This window comes from Morone saxatilis, unplaced genomic scaffold (genome assembly GCF_004916995.1).
Source record: "Morone saxatilis isolate NCDOM2014 unplaced genomic scaffold, NCSU_SB_2.0 Contig3, whole genome shotgun sequence".
NCBI lineage: Eukaryota > Metazoa > Chordata > Actinopteri > Moronidae > Morone > Morone saxatilis.
Window position 1 is genome coordinate 13930602 of NW_023339873.1, and position 21875 is coordinate 13952476.

Sequence of the window (21875 nt, forward strand, 5' to 3'; positions counted from 1 at the left end):
CCAACATTGAGTTAATTTGCTGATGAAGAACATGTGATATGGTAGACAACTGTTAACAGCCATTAAGTAACTCTAAAGTGGAAAATAGCTTTCACTCCTGAAATACCATAAATACTTAAACATAAAACAAAACATCGCTCACACGACATTTCTCATTTCAAACGATAAAGGTCAACGTCAAAAAAAAGATGTAGCGAGCTTCAATCTACTTGGTATTAACGTTACATCTGTGGTTAACAAAATGTCCCCTAAAACCGGGTCTGAAACACTTACTGTCTTTGTTTCATCTGAATTAAAGGCAGCTACAAATACAGCCACCCGGAGATAACCGTAATAACGGTTGAGAGTCCTCTTCCCAACGTTTACATTAGTTGCCTAGAAACCACCAAGTTTCTCTGGTCTTCTCTGATTGGTCCGTTCTCCAACATCACTTCCTGAAACGAGGTCCCGTATGTGTTTGAATCGAGGTCCTTCTGGTTGTCTCTCGGCTTCCCGACAATATTCAGGTGACTTATATTACACACAGCGAGCTACGGTGTATTCATGCAGTCCGAATACGAAGCTAAAGTTGTTAATTATCAAGGTTTCAAATGGTTTGAACAGGAACAGATTGTATTAGCATAGCTTGTAGTAGCTGTAGCGTAGCCCCCGCGATGCATGATGGGGGTCCCTAAAATATAGTCCCAGCACCCGAGTACTGTCTTATTTCTCTTTTTCTAGGTTCGCTATGTCCAAAGAAGACCTCATTTCAGTGGATTATGAAATTTTCGGCAGAGTGCAAGGTGTATTTTTTCGGAAATACACTCAAGTGAGTTCGAAAGTGACATAAGTTTAGCTTAGGCCTGTGTTAAAAAGTGGCATTTTAGGTTTTAATTTGACCAAAATATTATCTGAAGGTAGGTGAAAGCTCATGAGAAACTAGTAAGTGGACCTTGATTCAAGAGTTTGTTGTTACAATTTCCAAGGGCAACAATGAACTTGTAATGCTGTAATTCTTCAGTTTAACACAACTGTTTAATTTCTTTAAGTTGGAAAATGACAAGCAGTGTTTGCCCTATATACAACGCCTAGAGGTGTAACTCTGAACAGTGTTCAAGATCTGATCAAGAACTTATCTAACTAGTATTCCCTTCTATCCAATCACAGCCATATTCTCCATCAGTAGCCGACCTCTGCTATCTTCTAATTCACGGTGTGTCATTTTCCAGGCAGAAGGGAAGAAGCTTGGCCTGGTTGGATGGGTCCAAAACACAAGCGCAGGAACGGTTCAGGGCCAGCTGCAAGGCCCACGCAGCAAGGTGAAAGAAATGCAAGAATGGCTGAAGACCACCGGGAGCCCCAAGTCGCACATAACCAAGGCAGAGTTCAAGAATGAAAAATCAATCGATAGCCTAGAACACTCCTCTTTTAACATAGTAAAATAAAGTAGCCTATAGATTGTGCCTGTAGTGTTAACTTTGAAGAATATATTTATTTATTTATTTTTATTGGTTGGAATGCACCTAATATAATTAACTGAACAGATGTGTGTTTGTGTGTCTCTTTAACATCTGCATTATATGGAATTACATCAATAAATGAAAAATATGAATGAATGAAGGCTTTACATTGAGTTTTATTGTACTAAACGACAAGGCTATATCAGCTTTAACACAGAAAACCTGGTTGTTAGGGACGTGGACTGAAACATTTAGAGGAACATGATTGAGTGATTATCAGAGGTGACAACATTATTTAACAGAGACTGTTAACGGACTGTAAATCAGTTCTGAATGGGTCCAGTAAAGATCCTGCTGAACAAACAGACAATGGTATGACCTTGAAATGTGTCGCTGGTGTCTTCATCGGCCTGAAGAGTCTTAAGGTGATAAATGTCTGCTGCCCTGCAGGTGGCTGTAAAGAAACACTGACTAAATAGCCGAATATATAGAATCAGTTTATCCTTAATTTGAGTTAATCTGAAATACTTGCGAAGAATTTCACACTGAGAAAAGTAGACATGCCAAGAGGTATACAGCAAGGAAAATACAAGAAGAGGTAATATCCACAGAAACAAAACTGGCATGCAGAATTAAAATCCATACAATCTTATCAGGCAAATAGAGAAAAATAAAGAAAAATGTGATGGAATCGGACATATTGACTTGTTATATTTAGGAAATAAAGAGCAATACATAAAATGTAAGATGAATCAGAATCAGAAATACTTAATTTGTTCGCTATAGTTGTTCCACTCACACAACGTTAAAGAATAGTACTTATATACAATATCTAACACAATATATAGAATATAAATGTATATATAGGGTATAAACATATAGTAAAAAGTAGAAAATAGAAATATAATAGGAGTCTAAGAGATAAAATAATAAGAAACAATGTTAATCTAAACATATTCCACAGTATTGCTGACAATGGGGGACATGAATCCAAAGAGATTAATAAGAATGGAAAAGAGAAAAACATATAACCTCTATGAAATAAAATTAAGTAAGGTTTTACACGTATTTAATTAATTTAACTTGAAAATAAAAGGATAATGCAATGCCGGTTCGTGAAAGTGAAAACTGTTGAAAACACATGAGAGAGCTCACTCTGTACACTAGGTGGCGCTCGACCCTGTCGGTCCTTCACACCACGAGATGGCGTTACTTTGATTAGCTTTGGCTGTTAGATGTTACTGTCGTCTCTTGTTGTTCCACGTTGACTGCAAACAGTAGCTCAGTTACATTTTAGCATGGTTTTAGTGGTTTATTTTATTTATCCACACAGCTTCTAACGAGCTGTGAGGCGGCAAAACGTTTTAATGTTACGGGACGTTAGCTAGTAACGGCTTATTTTAAACCAGGTTGAGAGTGTATTCAGTCAGGACAAGGTACGAGACGTAACGTAGCGGAAAGAACTGCATTTAATGAACACAATGATTAAGTGTTTGCCTACAGAGGTCCAGGGGAAACTTCGCTCTGGTGTCGCTATCCCCTCACTTCAGCAGTGCCTGGAGGAGCTCATCCTGAACAGCGTCGATGCCGAGGCCACCTGTGTGGGAATCAGGATGGACATGGAGGCGTTCAAAGTTCAGGTAATCGATAACGGCGCTGGGATGAATGCCGAGGACATGGAGTGCATCGGAAACAGATACCACACAAGCAAATGCAGCTCTGTTGAAGACCTTGACAACCTCCGCTGGTATGGTTTCAGAGGAGAAGCCCTGGCAAGTATAGTGTCTCTAGCCACGCTCGTAGAAATCTCATCCCGGAGCAGGTCATCAGTGAAAACTCACGTCAAAATCTTCAAAGGTGGCAAGGGCATGGTGGTGTTTGAGTCAGACGCTGTTCGACCCTGTGCAGGGACAACTGTTGTCATTTGTAACTTCTTTCACAACATGCCTGTCCGGAGGAAGAGGATGGACGCTGTCCTGGAGGGTGAGAGGATCAGACAGAGACTGGAGGCCATTTCTCTCATGCATCCCTCTGTGTCTTTCACCCTGAAGAATGACTGCACAGGAGCCATGATGGTGCAGCTTCCCAAAGCTAGAAACACCTACCACAGGTTCATTCAGATACACAGCCTTGGGCGAGCACAGAAACTGGGAGAGGTAAGCCACACACATGGACAGTTTGAAGTGATGGGCTACATCGGCAGAGAAGGTCACTACAACAGCAGCTTGCAGTTCCTGTATGTGAACGACAGACTGCTCCTGAAAACCCGGATTCATAAGCTGCTGAACTTTCTCCTCCGCAGGCTGAGCAGTTCAAATCAGAGAAGTGACAGTCCAGACTGGCAGCCTGCCATCAGGAGTCCCAAGCACAAACGAAGCCAAGAGCTGCATGGAGTATACGTCATCAATGTTAAATGCTCTTACTCAGAGTATGACATATGTCTGGAGCCGGCCAAAACTCTTATAGAGTTCAAGGATTGGGATGGCATTTTGCTATGTATAGAAGAGGCAGTGAAAGCTTTCATGAGCCGGGAGAACTTGGTGGCTGTACTTTCTCAAGATGATTTGGACTGCGTATCTCCCAAATTGTTTGCCGCTCACGATACAGGCCGAGAGGCGCACAGCAGTGGCAACGCTGGCCAAGCAACTAGCAGTGTGTCCGCACTAGATTGCAGTATTGGGACAAAACTGGCGTCTGATCCTGTTCACCGCCAGCGCAGAGACGACTGTGGATGTGAGGACAGCGTTTGCCAGGAGTCTGGTCCGATGGAGTGCAAAGATGAGACTGAACAAATGGGGCAGAAAGAGATAACCGCAAATGAGTTGGAAGAGATAAAAAGTGGAGAAAGCATAAACAAAGAGTGTGGAGCTGAGCCGCTGTGTGATCTGGCTAGACTGGAAGCTGCATCTGATAATAACACTAGTGAAGAACAGCAGCCAGTGTTCAGTGAAGCTGGGGGAGGCTCTCAAATTGTATGTATGTCAAGGTCAGTTAGACAACTTAAAAGTGAAAAACTGGAACTCAAAAAAGAAAGGGAGGAAAGATTAGACAGTACTACCTTAACCAGTAAGGTGACTTCACTAGACAGCAGCACTAAAAAAATTCTGCTTGATTCAAACAGTACTGAACAAATACCCTGCCAGGCTACAGAAGGGCACGGACAGATTTTATTAAGTAACAGAAAGATAAGCCTGTCTGATCCATACATTCATGACAGTCTGCAGACTCGGGACTCGTCCCAAATTAACAGGTCAGTATTTCACCAGCAAATGTTTGCACAGAAATGTGAAGAGAGATCCTTTCCATCAAAACGCAAAATATCACTGGATGCAGGTCCTGATAGACCGTGTCAGAAAATATGTAAAGACTTTGCTCCTTTTATTCCCTCAAAGATTCCCAGAATTGTAACTTGTCAAAAGTTGTCTTCGGGTAAGGAGGCTGGATCTCTTGAGAAGTTTAGAAGAATATACGGTAGTCACGACGAGCTGAAATTACTCTCTCATGAGACTCTTCAAGAGATGAATACTAGACTCCCTCAGACAGGCAGCTTTCCCCATAACTTGATGGTTTGCCAGAAAGATCAGCAAGATGGCAATGTTACAGAAACAGCAAAAGAAGAGACACAAAGTGGTCTCCGAAGCCCACCAACCCTCTCAGTTTTCAGCCAGTTAAAACCAGTGTCGGCACAGAATAGAGGCAAAACGTCTTTGGCAGCTAAACTCTGCCATTTGAAACAACACAGGACGGACAATTCAAAAATATTACCACACCTGACCAGGACTACCTCGCAGGCGACAGCCGGTCTCAGTGGAGGTAATGTTGGCATCCAGGACAGCAACAACAACGAGAATCACTGCGACACTGCACTGAATCCTGAGCCAGCTCCGGGTTGCAGTACAACGTCCGGTGACTGGCTTCATCACTATGACACATCTGTGGGAAAGACAGTTTATATCAACAAAGTGACTGGACTCAGCCGATACGAGGACCCGCCCACTGAAGAAACAACCGCACGCTGTACATCTGATGTCACCAACATGGCAGTTAGTGTCATCTCAGAAATGGGTGAGTTTATAGTTTGTCTGTGCTTCTCAGCAGTTTATGTTGACATGATGGTCACTGGAAGTCAACATTAACCCCGAATACCTTCAATGTCCCTGCTGTTCCTGTTCCTTACACTGTAGGGATGGAATACAGATGTTACCCATTTCAATTGGATCTAGTGTTGCCCTTCCTGCCTAAATCCAGGACAGAAAGAGTGATTAGTTCAGGGCTTGATGGCAGAGGTACCTCGCAGACAGATCAAACTGTAATGTTCCTAACACACACACAAGATACGACATGAATATTGGCGTGTTTGTGTTTATGTATGATCTTGTCTGTCTTACAGATGATACTGGTGAGAGCTCCAACTCTCTTACCTCATTGTACTCAAAATGGAATAATCCTGTGTTTGTCCGACCTCCTACGGTAAATTTTGGCGCTTGCTGGTTAGATTTATACCACTTGTTGTATCTACAGTTTAGTGTTTACAGACATTAAATTTTAAGTTGCCTTTTTGTGTGTTAATGATACATTATGAACTACTGTGTCAACAGGTTGGTGTGGATATATCCAGTGGGCAGGCTGACGGACTGGCTGTCAAGATCCACAACATCCTGTATCCATACCGTTTTTCTAAAGCCATGATTAACTCAATGAAGGCAAATTTCTCTTTTGGTTTCTTGGATGTTCTGACAAAATGTTGCCTTTACTGATGTCATGAAGTAATTGCTTTTTAATTACCTTGTAGGTCATTCATCAAGTGGATAAGAAGTTTCTTGCATGTCTTATCAATACAAGCGATGAAGACCCTGCAGCAGTCACAGAAAATGAAGGTATAGACAGAAAATGAAGGTATAGACAGGAACTTCACCATTTTGTCATTTGTTGTTTTATCACCTCCTCATGCATTTGACATTAAAACCCCAGGAAACCTTCTGGTGCTGGTGGATCAACACGCTGCACACGAGAGAGTTCGACTTGAAAATCTAGTTGCAGGTAAAAAAAAAAAAAAAAACACTAACGCAGAATGCACAGTATTAATATTGAGAATTTTAATTTTTTTGAATTAATAATGCTGTTGTTGGGACTCTGATGTGATACTACAGTGATAACTGTATGTCATTTCATAGATTCCTATGAGGATGACCCAGATGCAGCAGGGGAGAGACGTCTGTGTTCATCAACCATTTTGCCACCTCTTGAGATCAGTGTAACAGACGAGGAGCAAAGGCTGCTTAGGTGTGTTTTTCTATATGGCCATGGTTTTCAAAAATGATTGGTTGTAGCCTTCACAATGCAGCTCGAGAGAAGCTATATCTTTAAGTGAGTGTCTTTTATTAAAGAGAATTCTGCCAGTTTAATGGAAATGGACTATTTAATTTTTTTTACAGTTGATTTGATGCAGGACCTGTCTTCTGTCCTGTATGTGCTGGTGTTTAGGATACACTGGTGTTTTTACTTTGGTGTGATGGCATTGTCATTGCTTGATGGATTTACTTACCCTGGAGTTGGCAGTAAAGCGGTTGAGGTTTAGGAGCCAGCTGTCTGCTCTATACAACAACGAGGCACCCAGCAGCAGTTTTGGCAATGAGGTGAAGTATGGCAGCAATAAAGATGACAGAAAGGGTGGGTGCAGTGACGCAGCCTCATTTCACCTCTGTCTTAACCCAGAGCTGTTATGTAGCACTTTGGCTCGTATGCCATCATTCAGTAGCTTCAATACTGCTGTTACTGTAGCCCGTATTAATAGTAGAGTGTACACTGTAAAATGCCTTGGTTAAATACGTGTTTTAATTTAGTTACGTTCAAAGGTTGTAAGTTTTTTCACTTTGTTTTCTTTTAATTGGAGCATTGTCAAAGAATCATCTCTGTTTTCAGACAGAGGAAGGAGTCCTTTTGTAGGAACATGTGCCAGCAGGGAGGTATTGTTTCTGTAACTGCCACAATCTGCTTTTTTCCCCCTCGATTATGGTTCAGGAAGGATGTCCTGGAGCTCTGATCCCTTTTGTGATTCAGATGTTCTGATCTACATTCCTTGATGATACGAGGCCTCACAGATACCGACACACAGTCACTCACCTCAGAAGCCTGTTGTCATCCTCCCACTTACATCTTGTTAACCTAGAACAAACTATCCTCTTGCCAGAAGCTAGATGTGCAAATGTTATAAACCAACTTTCACCATTTCTGTGTGCGGTTATTTAAACTGCATCACACAGCTCTTTAAACTCTTTTATGTTTAATTCCTTTACTATTCTGAATACTGACCTCAGCTGGTGTATTTATTTCCAACCTATTTATTTCATACCATGCACATTATTACAATGTCATTATTGTTTGAGAAGTGTTTACTGTATTGCTGATGTACTGTTGACCCTTCCTCTTGCAGGTCTTGTCAGCCACATTTACGGAGTTTGGGCCTAGAAGTGAAGTTCTCACAGGCCGCGGTTCCACAAGTTCTTGTAGGGAAGGTACCACTGTGCTTCATGGAAAAGGAGAGCAATGAGCTCAGGCGGGGGAGACCATCTGTTATCAAGCCTATTGTTGAGGTACAACTTCTGAAACCTCACTCATTTAGAGTCATTCACTCATTTAGCAAAGTAGGTTTTACGATTCTATCCCCTTATGTTTACCATTTGTTTTTTCTCACACATCAGGAGTACCTTCAAGAGCAGATTGAGGTAAGCTCGTGTCTCTAGTCTCTAAACCTTTCTGTGTGGATCTTACTACTCAATAAAGGGTAACATGTATCATTTCTTCTTCTTGATCTCAGTTACTCCGCTCAACTGGTAGAGTTAAAGGGACTCTGCCTCTCACTGTGCTGAAGGTGCTAGCCTCCCTAGCATGCCACGGTAAGGTTAAATTACTTCTCTTCATCTTTCAGTTAATTTGTTTTGTGCAATGGTGATCCAATAAATTCCAGTTACACTACTTCACACAGATCACATGTATCCATTAAACAGGTGCCATCAAATTCAATGACAGCCTGAGTAGAGATGAGTGCTACAGCTTGGTGGCGTCCCTGTCTTCCTGCCAGCTGCCCTTCCAGTGTGCCCACGGCCGTCCATCCATTGCTCCCTTAGTAGACATCCTCCATTTGGACCAAGACCAGAAGGTACCAGACTGGAGTAGCACACCTGACTATACTAAATGTAGTATTCAAGGCATTGTACAGCACAACAATCTGGTGTGACTAAGCATTTCTTGTCCCTGCAGGAATCACAGAAACCCAACCTGCAGAAGCTGAGAAGAATGTATAAAGCGTGGGAACTATATGGAAATAGATAAGTGGGTGTGTATTTTTTAAATGTGTACTTTATGTAACTTTATGTAATAAGAATTCCCTTATAACATGGCTGAAATAGTCAATGTGGCCAAAACTTTTTGGTTTCTACCAAAGCAACTGTAAATTCATACGAAGACATATGTCAGAAATGAATAACATTACGTTTTGTAAGAAGAGAGAAAGAGGAGAGGAAACGCTAAAATAAATGAACTGTTTCCAAACATGTGGTCCACTTGATTATCAAGCTGAGTTCGGGTTGTGCTGGAAAAAATGTATTCAGTCAAACAACTTCTTTGCCTTGAAGAACCGTCTCTAATAGAAAACATGCCACATGGTCAATGCACTCATGGAAATAATGCTGAAGAGGAGCAATGGTGTGTTGGTGGAAGCTGTTTAAGATAATAATATAGCAGTAAAACACTTAAGTCAACTTCATAGTTTCAGACACAACAAGCAATGAATCACACAGATGAGAAAACTGCTGCAACTCTGACTTCAGACCCCAAGCTTGCTTCTGACCACACCCCTAACAGCAGGTGATTTCCATCCACTGTTAAAGGCAAAACCCCGGCTATGACATCTCACACAGGGATGTGGCCAAAGGGGACAAATGATGGAAAACTTGAATCCATAGAAAAAAGCCTAGCTGCAAGTGATGATGGACATACACACTCAACATAACGCTTTATCCATTTACCATTTATGTATTCCATCTCTGTCCCTCGTTTCTTCAAGTAATTAAAGTCATCTGCAGTGGACTGTGAGAGATGCTCAAGATGTCTCAGCCTCGCCTCAAGGGGGGCTTAGTTTCTCCACGTTTTCAATCTGACAAAGAGGTTTCAAGACTAAAATCTATCAAATATGTTTAGATGCTGTGATCATCTTTCTTACTGCTGTCTCAAAGTTCATTAATCAGTCGTGGTTTGGATGAATACTCATGGTACTCATGATCTTTGATATACTAGTACTAACAGTCCCTCACCTCTGCGTAGTTCTTCGCTTCCACGCCATGATTCATGTTCGGTTCGACTGGTTGGTCTGGGACCCTCCCACTGCCTGAAGATGAGCATTAATCCCTTATAAATTATTTGACAGAAAACAATAGGAGATCTGCTGTAGAAGCAAATGTCAAACTGATCCTGATTTTCTGTGGGAGAATGGAAAAAAAATGTCCCTGTGTGGCACTTTCTTTAGTGTACAGCATGTATCGAAATAATCAGCGATTTAAAGGAAAGAGTTAACAGAGGGGGTTTTCACTATCTCAGTTATCAACTCAGTGGATCCAAAGTTGGGCGCCAGCCTGCTAAAGCTGGAAGATGAAGCAATATGTTCATATCTTGAGATAAGACTAGACAAGAACTGATCTTTAAGGCAAAACAGGAAAATCATACAATGTTCTTAACATATGGTATCAGACTGTTTTCAAAATTGCCTCTAATGTTCTCTCAAAAGAGACACACTTCCTTGCTCTATAAAATGCCCTTAAAGAAATAAAAGCTTGATTTTTACCTTTTCCCTCCATTTTATTTATAGTTAACACAACTTGCAGGGATGTGTGTTTTATTGGAGGATGTAGTGATCCAGTGTCTTACTTTTTAATCTTGCACTTTTGAACTCTTTGTTCTGCTAAGACAGTCTGTAGTAAGTCTGCCATTATATCACGGGTGCTCACGCTGTCGTACCTTTTAAATTAGTTGTAGTTTTCTGTCGTTGGCTGACTTCGTACTCGCCTGAGACCAGCACATTTTTGGTGGATATGTTCTTGCAGACATTTTCTAGAGCTGACCGCAAGGTAGCATTGAAAAGCAATCAGCAGGTCCGAAAAGACCTGCATCAGTAGGAAAACGCCAAGTGTAGCCATGCTACCAATCCCTTGTTGTGATGGGAGTGAAAGATGATGCTGCTCCTGTCAAATGCAGCCAATCACCCCCCCCCCCCCCCCCCCATCGTGTCACGTGACTTCTCCGCCCCCACATGTTCAGCCTCTCCTCTTCATCTCCTCCTCCCCAAGTAAACAATACAGCATCATTTCATTATGTCTGCTAACAGCCCTCGATTGTTATCTTTGGAAAAGGCAGTCCCAGAGTGCTGAGCTCACCGAGAGGTCCGTCACACGGCCAAGTTTAAAAAAGATGGAGGATGTTTTTCATATAAATGAAATGGGGTTGGCGAAATTAATTCATTTTGGAGTTCACCTGTAAGCGGAGTAAATATGTAAGCTATATCCTAGGTGACATAGGCCTACTATATTTGTGAAATGCTCAATAAAAAATGGCTTGCATCGACCTTGCAATAAATGAGCTTTTGCACATTACACAAAACAAAAAAAACACAGTGGATATATTGTTCGGATATTTGTGCACTCTTAATCTCATAAGTGAGCTTTAGCCCTGGTTAAATGAACGCACCAGAGCCTGTCCATCGCACATGGAATGGTTACATATGTGTATTTATAAATAGGCTCACGTTTCTCACCTCACATTGCATTCACATGGAGCCGATATTTTATGAATGGGAGTGAAAACTGCTGTTTGACTCCAGTGCGAGGATGTAGTTGTGAATAAATCGAACAGAAATGGTTACCATATTATTCATCTGGGAACATACACAAAAGGACGAATACAAATAATGCTCTTTTTACCCCGAAATGTAGGCCTGCATGGCTGTCAGTCTGCCCCCCCCCTCCCCCTCCGCGGATGGTACAGTCTTGGTTCATTCATAAAATTCTAGCAGAGCATAAAAGGAGGGGCTTGCATTCTAGTCGTCCAGTTACCAGGTATATACCTGGAGAAAAGACCCGAGCCGCTCTGCTCAGCGGAAGGCCACAGTCATATTTGTCATTGATCAGGACTCGTGTGTGTGTGTGTGTGTGTGTGTTTTTTTTTTTCTCCCCCCCTCGTGATGTATCACAACAACCTGACGCCCGACATGGATTCAGTCTCTCCCACCTGCCGGACAGAGTCTCCTCTCGGGACACTCTGCCAGAAGACGCCAGAAGAGCCGAGCTCTCCAGCTTCCTCCTCAGAGAGCAATGCAAAGGTATGAATGGCTTTGTTGATCATATATTCAGCGTGCAGCCCGGGAGGCAGTTTACAAGCAGATGAAAACAGCCCTTTTTTTATATATATATTTTATTAAATGTGATTTACAGACTTGAGTGCCCTAATGCTTTTATCTTCACGGTGGGGGGAGGGGGGCAGGGAGGGAGGTGGAACTGGTTGATACGATTTTAATTAACTGCGTGCGCTTAATTTAAAAACGAAAAAACAAAACCGTTTGTGATACATGTGCTGCATCATTTGCCCAGAGATCAGTGCGGGTGGGAATGTGACAAAATAGCATCCTTTGGTCGGGTTGTTATGATTCCGACGTCCTGGGACCAAATGTGAGCGTGTCGATGCAGCGCTTCATTGAGAAAAATAAATCCATTCAGGAGACTCCACAGCATCTCTGCGTCAGTGTTGACGTCAGAAACAATGATAAAGTCAAATATTGATCCGGAGAAGGCTATTTCTGGTCGGGTATATTTCAAGAAAATATAACAATCAGGCCACCCTCTGTTTTAGACTCTAAACACATTATTTGTCACCAAAACAAGATCTACCTGAAATTATTAATAGCATGGGAATATATTTATGTTTAAAAATAAATATCTATTAATACTCATTGTTGATTATTTCCATTTTTCAGGAGCTCTGCCAAGACACCAGCGCTGAAGACACTCCATTTGTTCCAACAGTCACTGCAATTTCCTCTACCCCAGATTTCCAGTGGATGGTCCAGCCTACGATTATTACATCTGTCTCCCCGTCTCTGGGTAGCAAGCAAGCCAATGAACCACAAAGCTCTCACCAGGCGACACCCAAAGAGGGCGGGAATAAGGGAAAAAATGCTGTCAGAAAGGGGAAAACAGAGCAGGTAGGTTTGCTCAGATGAAGTCTACCTGCTATTGGACAGAATAGTCAATAGTGTGAATTTACATATGCCAATCTGAAGTCCTTGTGTGCAACAGCTATTGTGCATGCTCCTCTGGTGCCGTGTGCTGGCTGTGTGCCTTCCTTAGGCAGTCAATTTATATTCAGGTCACAGCAAGTCTGCAACAATGATCTATTTTTAGACGCATTGCAGCGAAACATGCTTTTGCCATTCTTCAGAGGGTGAATTGGCAACGGATGTAGCGGATTAGAGGATGAAACGGTCTGGATTCTTCAGGGCAATAACTGAATTATTTCTTTCACATCCCAGCTGTCTCCAGAGGAGGAAGAGAAGAAGAGGATAAGGAGGGAGAGGAATAAAATGGCCGCAGCAAAGTGTCGCAACAGACGGAGGGAACTCACCGACACGCTGCAAGCTGTAAGTAAACAGTGATGCATTTACTCAGCTGTCATTTGCACCCACTGTTTGTGTGTTTTCCAATGTGGATGATGTTTTGGATGTCGATCTATCTGAAGGAGACAGACAAGCTGGAGGAGGAAAAAGCAGCCCTGGAGACGGAAATAGCCAACCTCCTCAAAGAGAAAGAGCGGCTTGAATTTATCCTTGCAACACATAAACCAGTCTGCCAGATGTCAGAAGAGATGGAGTCTATTTTCCAAGAGCCCACGGGGTCCCCAGAGCTACCACCCAGTCCAGACGAGGACAGACTTCCAGAGGATGGCACCCAGGAAGCTCCTTCGCTCCAGGACATGGACATCCCCAGTGATCCATCCACAGCCATCTCTGGGAACTCCAATATCTTGCTGTGTGCCAGTGCTGAAATCAACATCTGCGATCTCGAGCCCTCTCTGGACATTAAGGAGGGGCTACTGGAAAATATGTTGCCCAGTTTGGAGGAGAAAACCCCCATGGAGACGGCTCGATCCGTGCCAGACATAGATCTGAGCAGCTCTCTCGGGGTCTCGGACTGGGAGACCCTGTACAAGTCGGTTTCCAGCGACCTGGAGCCTCTCAGCACTCCTGTGGTGACCTCCACGCCCACCTGCAGCAGCTACCTGTCTGTGTTCACATTTGCATGCCCCGAGCTGGACTCTCTCACAGAGGGACTAGACAGCCATAAAGGCGGAGGGGGCAAAGCTGAATCTGTTGATATTCTAAACTCTCCAACTCTCCTAGCTTTATAATGTACAGAGGGAAGTGATCTGTGTGATCTCTCTGGTTCTTTTTCTGTTCTGCAGGTTCCTGACTTTGAAATAATACCAACAAACATATGCCACAGTATGCTGTAACACTTCAAGGAATACATTCATGAAATGTCTTGTGTGTGACTAAGCAAACATATAAACTTTCTCCAGATACATAGCCAACTGAGTGATGTAGCTAAAAGCATGGATTTTACTTTTACAGGAGGGACTGAAGTAAAGTTTTGATTTTAAAAAACGCATGCTGAGAAATTCCAAATAATTTTCAAAGCTTATATATATCGGATCTGTTACTAGATCTAAGATGTAATGTGGAATTTTAATGTTACAGTATGGTTTTGTGTTTTGGTGTCAAAAGTGTTATTGATTGCTGTAAATGTTGTATTTACATATTGGTCCATGTTAAGTACCTGCATACCTCAATGTCATCAACTGTGGTTTAACCTCATTGAAAGTTTTCCATGAAAACATCCAGTGCTATATACTATATATCTTATCAAGATGTATCTTATGATTTATTTTTTTACCTTTGAGATTTTGACTTATTTGTTAAATTTAAAAACAAGTAAATGAGCATTGATTGCTTATCTATGCTGCTGAATAATTATAATAAATCTACATTCAGAGTGGTGTTTGGTGCTGTTGTTTGCGATCTGTCTCTATCAGAAATTAGAAAAAAAAATAAGAAATACAAATGTATTTCTGAACCCAGATGAGAATATTACATTCCTCAACTGGGATGTTAACTTTATATATTAATCCAATACATTTATATTATAAGGTCATACTTCTACAAAGGAAGGCAGATTTAAACTATTCTCATTTTTATGGAATCACTATATTCCTTCAACATGCATTCAGTTTCTCACCAAACCTAATTAATTAAATGATTAAGTTTTTAAATGTCCATATGCATTAGTTCTGGGGTTCAGTGTAGATGCGTGGTCGCACTGTATTTCCAGTGCAGGCCTCCATCCGATCCGAGCCACATTCTGTCGTTGCAGTCTGCAGCCTCAGTGTTTCTTTATGGGAGGAGCGGTGCGACTTCCCCACTTCTGCCCCCACTATGTACTTTTTTACATCCCTGCTTACGTTTGGCTGGCATAGCCTAAGTTCCGCATTCCCAAATCCTCCCAGATTGGGATCACGTTTAAAATCGGGCTGATGCAACGATTTCCACTTTTTAAAATCTACTCTCGACCCTCGGCTGACCAGAAGAAAGGACATTTGTTGCACCTGGGATCAAAGTCAGGTCGGTATTCAAAACTTCATAAGTCGAGCACCGGATCATTTTTTCCCATATTGAATAGCTTATTGGCGCGCCACGCATAGGTCATAACGAGCATAGTTTGTGAACAGGCAGCCAGCAGGTCTGTGATGTTTTCGGTTAGAAGCTGCTATCCGCTGCATTCTCTCAGTTTTTTTAAAGTCTTTCTATCTTGGGGTGTTCAGTAGACCTGACATCTTATGGAGCATGCTGCAGAAAGGATCATTTTCTTTTGTTTGCATGCTCCTCTTACATGGAAGCACGGCGTGCACAATTCAGAACAGAATGTTCTTATTTACTGTTGTCTGTCCTTCATAGTGGTGTGGTGCGTTGGTTCTTTATAATGTGCTTTATCCGAAGCGAAATCCGACGTGAACGAAAAGCTGTAACATTTTATCGCTGCAGCTCTCTGATGGGAAGACAAAGTTACGTAAGATGAATGCCGCACTGAAGAAAAACTTCCGCTTTCAAGTTGACCAATGGCTTCAGTATGCATGCTGCAACACAGTGTGGTGGTTTAACAAGTACTGCAAATGTGTATTCATAAACTAACCTGGGATTTTATTTTGTAAAAATACATACAAATAAATAGTCACAATACAGAATAATCAGTCTAAGAGAATTGGTTTCTTGAACTTTCAGGGGTATAATAAAATGACCAGAGGATGTTTAATAGCTTAATTAGTTTTAATAATAAATAAACGGTGAATTATAATCTATTCAAATAGCACTCATCAGTCCATATTGCAGGCCTGGGAATCTTTCTTTATGAACCATGGTGGTTTTGTGTTTCGCTTTAGTTTTTTGTTTTCGTGAAGAATTTCAAGTTCCCCTTTGTCTTTTTGACCTGTAGTTTGGAGAAGTGTAAAAATGGAAAGTTATTCCCATGTGAGGTTCTCATGCAGGCAAGTTCATGTTCTCAGCACAACTACTCAGTAGATGCATAATTGGTCCCACATCAACTCTCCCATTAAAATCCCCATACATATGTGCTATCAGATGATAATAAGCCAGGTGGCTGTTTACTTTAGTGAAGTTGTGTGTGTGTGTTTAGTGACAGATATTGCTGTTTATTCCTGCACTGTGGGCAAAAGGTCTGAGTAATTGACCTCAGATAGTAGTTTTTGGCTGCATCATGTGGCTTGGAAATCCGCTGAGCTGTTGTAGTAATTTCCTGTGCCTTTGGCTGGCTTTGCTCATTGTCTTTGGATATATTTAAATGTTCATGTTCAGCATTTTCAAATTGAGCCATTTGCTGGTGGTAGACAGTATAAAATCAGTTCAGCAAAAAAGTGTTGGAAGTAAACAATGTCATCTTTATTTTTTACTTGGCTAAACAAAACAAAATAAGTCAGATTTGGGGTCAGACTTTACCACATTGTTCTGAATTTTGTCAGCCACATTCTTCTCCCCTGACATTAAGTCTCCCTCATAGGGAGGAAACCACAGTTAAGGGGTATTTCTTGCCAATGGCTAGCTTTCTCCTCTCCTGAAATAAAGGGGGTATTTGTCTGACTCTGCTTTGTGCAATCTTGTTCATCTCTCTTTTAGCCTTTAGGGATTAAATTAGGTAAATTATTGATCTCTATATATTGTGGTATATTCATTCCAGAAAAGAAGCAAAATCATAAAATAGCCTAATGAGAACAACCTCAGCATCCGGCTCCTGTAACAGACCAGCAATTCATCTCAGGAAAGCTAGTCTGACTGCTAGAAAGGAGCAGTGCACTTCAGGGAAATGCCTCCTTGAAGCCCTATAAAAGACTGTAGGTCAAATGAAGCACTTATATATCTATTTGCCTCTAAGTTGTTAATGTAAAATGGCTTTTTTCTATTTTCTATACAATAAAGCATACCCCAGTATGTTCTATAACAAGCAGACAGTGTTTTGTGTGTTTTGCATTGATCTGATTTAGTTGCCGTCTGAGTATGTCTCCCATTTTCTCCCTCTGCCTCCTAGCTGTGGTCACAGCCGAGTCTGACACGATGCCAGGACAAATCCCAGATCCCTCTGTGACAGCAGGCTCCCTGCCCAGCCTGGGCCCACTGGCTGGGATCTCAGCCACCACGCTGACTGACAAACTCAAATTTGGTGACTTCCAGGAGTTTGGTACCATGCTGTCACCTCTGCACTTCCTGGACAGTCTAGGAAAGAGGCCCCTAGTGATCAAAACGGAGGTATAAGAAACACTGAGTAGCTGAATAACTATATAATGTAAATGTAAATAGTGTATTTTGAGTCTTTACTCAGGTTACATGCTTTTTTCTAAATATTGAACATTTATGTGTTATTTTTATGGGATTTAGCCACAGTGAAAAGAAGAGATGCAGATGTATTTTAAATGTATCATACAGATTCTAGCTTAGCTATATGTAAAATGTGCTTAATATAGCTTAAACAAGTGCTTGAACTGAAAGCACCTTTGCAATTACAGTGTTGTGTTATATCTTAATCAACAGATCCACCTAGTGGTCAGAGTGGGACATGTTACTGTTGTTAAATATATACTGTTGGAGTCTTTCCACCATGGAGGAAAATATGTCACACAATCAGATGGATCTATTGATATTAGCGTGTTATCTGTGATTTTGTTAACTGACAGTGCAGGTAGCTCGGTTGTAGTGATAGTAGTGCAGAATATAATTTATTTGTTTTGGGTTTCAGGGTTTTAGTTATGTCTTGTTATAGTTGTGTTACTTCTAGAATAAAATGAGCATGCATACTGTGTGCATACTGTGACCGAGACAGATCAACATGCATGCAAAGTTAAAAACACAAGACGTAGGAAGAGGTCATAGTTTTTTATTTAGTTGCTCATTGATGTTAAGTGAAGAAGGCATGGCCAAAGCATACTGCTATTATAGGCAAATGACAATGTATTGTGAAGAAGGTAATATTTCTTTATGTACAGCAAGTCCATCACAACTTATCCTCAAACCTTTTTACCTGCACTGTTGTTTAGAGAGATGAAGAGGAAGAGAGGAGGAAACGAAGACGAGAGAAAAACAAAGTGGCTGCAGCTCGATGTCGAAACAAAAAGAAAGAGAGGACAGATTATCTACAAAAGGTGAGACACTTTGTCATTATTTTAAACTCTCAAATTCTTTATGATTATCTGTTGTACCAGCCAAAACACCACTCCTACTTCATGTCAGTCATTTTCTCTCTTCTAACAGGAATCAGAGAGACTAGAGATGTTAAACTCTGACCTTAAAGCCCAGATTGAGGAGCTGAAGCTCGAACGACAGCAACTGATCCTCATGCTTAACCGCCATCGCCCCACATGTATTGTCAGGACAGACAGTGTGAAAACCCCAGAGAGCGAGGTGAACCCTCTGCTGCAGCAGCTGGAGGCCAAGTGAGGGTGCGACGACTTTCGACAGTTTACATTTGAGAAGAAGCAGCCAACTAGCAGCACTTAGCTTTGGACCTCGGTCACGGAGGAGAACCAGCCGCCAAGTCTTCCTACCTTAAGTCACAGAGCGTTACACCACAAAATGTGGATCCAATAAGATTGGAAACGGTTTTGGCAGTTAAATCAAACTTCTCTTTGTTTGTCCATCTTGTTTTCCCATGTCTTTGTCATTTTGGTCATCAGTGCTCCCGCCACTATCAGTATGAAGTCAAACCTTACATCCCATACATTCAGTTTGTTTTTTTATGGTTGATTTATGCCATATGGTTGCAGAAAAGGTTTACCACTATTTCCTAGTGGTTAATGTCAGCTCAGTAATTTCAGTAAGTAGTTTGGTAATTTACTAATTCATTTTATTTTATTTTAAAAGTCTAAGCTAAAGCTGAGCTAAATTTGATTAAACAGCTGTCTGTTTGTCGCCAAGTTATCATATAACTATTGTTTCAACAGCATTTCATATTATTGTTTTCAAGTGAGGTTGGAGTGATAACCTAAAAACAATGGTTATATATGTGATCAGGCTATAAACAGACATCTTATTTTAGACATCTGTATTCCCAAAATGACTTTACTAAAATGCATTGTGTTAGTTAATGTGAAACTGAAATACAACTAGAAGTCAGCAGTAGGAGGAAAGAAGGGCATGAGGATACATTTAGTAAAATAGAAAGAATAATTACTGGAATGCATTAACCATCACATATGGATGATGATATGTGGTGGTACAGTATGAAGTACTTACACCCACAGAAACAGTCAGAAGCCTTTTTACTACATACTAACCTTCATGATCTTCTGGTCACTTTTGTTCTTTCATACGTTTAGTAGCAGAGCAGTTGATCCTTTTTTATTTTTCTTTATTCTTATGTTTTGGCGCAGGCGTCATGTATGCACATATATATATATATATATATATAGACTGTTTACATTGTACTTTATTTTCTGTTACCATATTGTTACTACCAATTATGTTTTTTATACTTTTGTATATGGTGTTATATTGGCATATAAGCTATCACAAAATCCCATTTTGTATTTCCATATGAAATAAATGTTTAGTTTCTTTTTTTTCCTGGTATTTTTGTTGAGTCCTACAAAATTGAAAAAATGTTTTAATGACCAAAATCTCTGGTAAACGGCGCCACCTGGTGGTCAGTAGCAACACAAGCTGGTTTACCCTGTATATACATGTACCTACATTTCTATTGGTTTGACTTTTAAACTTTGTTTTCTGGGATCACACATGATCATGCAGATGTAGGGCTTTGTTTCAGCTCTGGCTAACACTTATTATAACAGTGGAAAAGCTGCTAAATTGGACTGTATGTCTCATAAAGCAAAATACTTTATATGTTTAACTTTATTCCATCCAAATGTGATTCTGCTTTAGGTCATAAAGCTGCTCACATGCCTTTCCCTTTGTATATTTTTTTTAATCAAATGGTGACTAATGGCATAATCACATTTTTGCTGAGTCCAGATTTGATCCACATTTAATCTTACATGGAAAAATATAAGTATATAAGAACAGAAATTCTCGGCATGTACTAAGTAATAAGCACAAAAGTACAAGGCGCTCATTGTTCCTGACAGGAGGGATTTAACCTGCAGATTAACATGGTGGTGACTGAGACTACAGAAACTAAACGCAGTAGGCTAAAAGTAGAGAACTAATGGCAAACTTATGATAAATTAGAAGAATATGACTGAATAGAATACATTTGTGGGTGATACTCTGCAGTGTTTCACCAGGAGAGGAAACAGGCAACAATAAGGACAAACTTGTACCACTGGCACAAACTCTCTGTTAAGTTTTTTTCTGCTTTGGCTGACTGGTCGGTGTGTCCCACTTCACAGTCACTGTCATTTCTTATCTCAGCAGCTGGGAGGAGTAAAAGTCGGGTGAGCTCTTACCCAGTGTCTGTAATAAAGGGGATTTCTCAGACAGCTCAAGTATTAGAAATGAACTTCTGGACAGCAGCTCAGTCATTTGGAAGTCTGAAATAATCTCAGTCCTTTTGGTAATAGTGAGTGATCTTTGCATTTGTCACATGGACGGAAAGTAGTAGTTTATAGATTTTTTTTCTTGGTTTCAAAGACATTTCAACTAGCTTAGGTTATTACTGTGGTGGGAGACCTGCTGTCCTCAGAGTGCGCTCGTTTTAATTGAAGCAGAAAATGGGAGATAATAAGCGGGCCTCACAGGACGGGAGCGCACAGGAGGCGAAGGATAACGGCCCACGTTTGGGAGCGCAGGGTCCGGATGCCGTGGACCACATTGAATGCAGCAGCATCCCAAACGGTGACAGCGGCTCTGCGGCCCCAACGCGTTTATACAAGAGGCGCTGGGCGATCGTGTTCCTGTTCAGCTTTTACTCCCTGAGTAACGCGTACCAATGGATCCAGTACGGGATCATCAGCAACATAATGATGAAGTTCTACAATGTGGACGGGTTCGCTGTGGACTGGCTGTCCATGATCTACATGCTCACCTACATCCCCTTAATCTTCCCGGTCACCTGGCTGCTGGATAAGAAGGGGCTGCGGGTCACCGCGCTGCTGGCCAACGCGCTCAACTGCGCCGGGACGTGGATCAAGGTGGCAAGTGCCAAACCCGATCTGTTCGGGGTGACCATGCTCGGACAGTTTGCGAGTTCCTTCGCGCAGGTCTTCATCCTCGGGATGCCTTCCCGCCTGGCATCGGTCTGGTTCGGCGTGGATGAGGTCTCCACCGCCTGCTCCATTGGAGTTTTTGGGAATCAGGTGAGTTGATCTCTTATGATCACGAAAAAGCCAAAATATATAATAAAATTGGCATGTTCAATTACATTAGTATTCTTAAATAGACCTAAACCCATGGCTGGATTAGCCTCTGAGGGGATATTGGGCATATTCTCTGTTGGGCCCCACCTGACCCACTCTCATATATGTTAGGTAATAATGCAGGACCTGCTTTTGTTGATATTATAGTTTATTATAGTGTTGCTGCAAATTCTCAGACACATTTGCCAATAATCAAATACCAAAAATCAAATGACATGCACACATTGCACATTGTCCACATTGCCCTGATGGCTATCCAGCCAGTCATTTGTGCTTCTGACTTGAATGAAAATATGTTAAATGTTAAATCCCTTAGTGTGTACAGTTACTAAAGGGATTCCTGGCAAAGGTTCCTGAGGGGTCCATGGACCTTAGGAAGAATCTGCCAAAAACAATCCAAAATGTGCTGATATTAATGAACTAAGGTGTGAGTGGTGAGTTACCCAGTGCAATCATATTCAC

The 21875-nt window shown here is 41.4% G+C and overlaps 5 protein-coding genes across 6 annotated transcripts in view; 4 read left to right on the plus strand and 1 right to left on the minus strand.

The window, feature by feature from the left end:
- LOC118336803 overlaps positions 1 to 375 on the minus strand; it is a 3032-nt gene extending 2657 nt beyond the window's left edge. Inside the window, exon 1 of the mRNA XM_035673537.1 lies at positions 274 to 375. The gene's annotated coding sequence lies outside the window, so the exon portion shown is untranslated. The remainder of the gene's footprint in view (positions 1 to 273) is intronic.
- Positions 376 to 419: 44 nt separating this feature from the next.
- Positions 420 to 1595, plus strand: acyp1 (acylphosphatase 1, erythrocyte (common) type). The gene is made up of 3 exons (XM_035673539.1): positions 420 to 506; positions 721 to 808; positions 1209 to 1595. Exons 2-3 carry the CDS (start codon positions 728 to 730, stop codon positions 1422 to 1424), a joined length of 297 nt encoding a protein of 98 aa, XP_035529432.1. The 5' UTR covers positions 420 to 506; positions 721 to 727; the 3' UTR covers positions 1425 to 1595.
- A 1103-nt stretch (positions 1596 to 2698) lies between these two features.
- Positions 2699 to 9144, plus strand: mlh3 (mutL homolog 3 (E. coli)). 2 transcript variants are annotated; one of them, XM_035673540.1, is made up of 12 exons: positions 2699 to 5504; positions 5624 to 5725; positions 5830 to 5909; positions 6038 to 6142; positions 6232 to 6316; positions 6411 to 6479; positions 6614 to 6722; positions 7873 to 8032; positions 8141 to 8164; positions 8257 to 8335; positions 8447 to 8598; positions 8700 to 9144. In XM_035673540.1, the coding sequence occupies exons 1-12, from the start codon at positions 2912 to 2914 to the stop codon at positions 8769 to 8771; spliced, it is 3630 nt and encodes a 1209-aa protein (XP_035529433.1). In that variant the 5' UTR covers positions 2699 to 2911; the 3' UTR covers positions 8772 to 9144. The 2 variants fall into 2 exon arrangements, with proteins under 2 accessions (XP_035529433.1, XP_035529434.1); XM_035673541.1 differs by lacking the exon at positions 5624 to 5725.
- Positions 9145 to 11637: 2493 nt separating this feature from the next.
- fosaa (v-fos FBJ murine osteosarcoma viral oncogene homolog Aa) lies at positions 11638 to 14491 on the plus strand. Its single transcript, XM_035673432.1, has 4 exons — positions 11638 to 11808; positions 12460 to 12687; positions 13015 to 13122; positions 13221 to 14491. Exons 1-4 carry the CDS (start codon positions 11671 to 11673, stop codon positions 13887 to 13889), a joined length of 1143 nt encoding a protein of 380 aa, XP_035529325.1. The 5' UTR covers positions 11638 to 11670; the 3' UTR covers positions 13890 to 14491.
- Positions 14492 to 14961: 470 nt separating this feature from the next.
- Positions 14962 to 19658, plus strand: jdp2a (Jun dimerization protein 2a). Its single transcript, XM_035673374.1, has 4 exons — positions 14962 to 15159; positions 17135 to 17352; positions 18138 to 18242; positions 18352 to 19658. Exons 1-4 carry the CDS (start codon positions 15072 to 15074, stop codon positions 18535 to 18537), a joined length of 597 nt encoding a protein of 198 aa, XP_035529267.1. The 5' UTR covers positions 14962 to 15071; the 3' UTR covers positions 18538 to 19658.
- The last annotated feature ends 2217 nt before the right edge of the window (positions 19659 to 21875 follow it).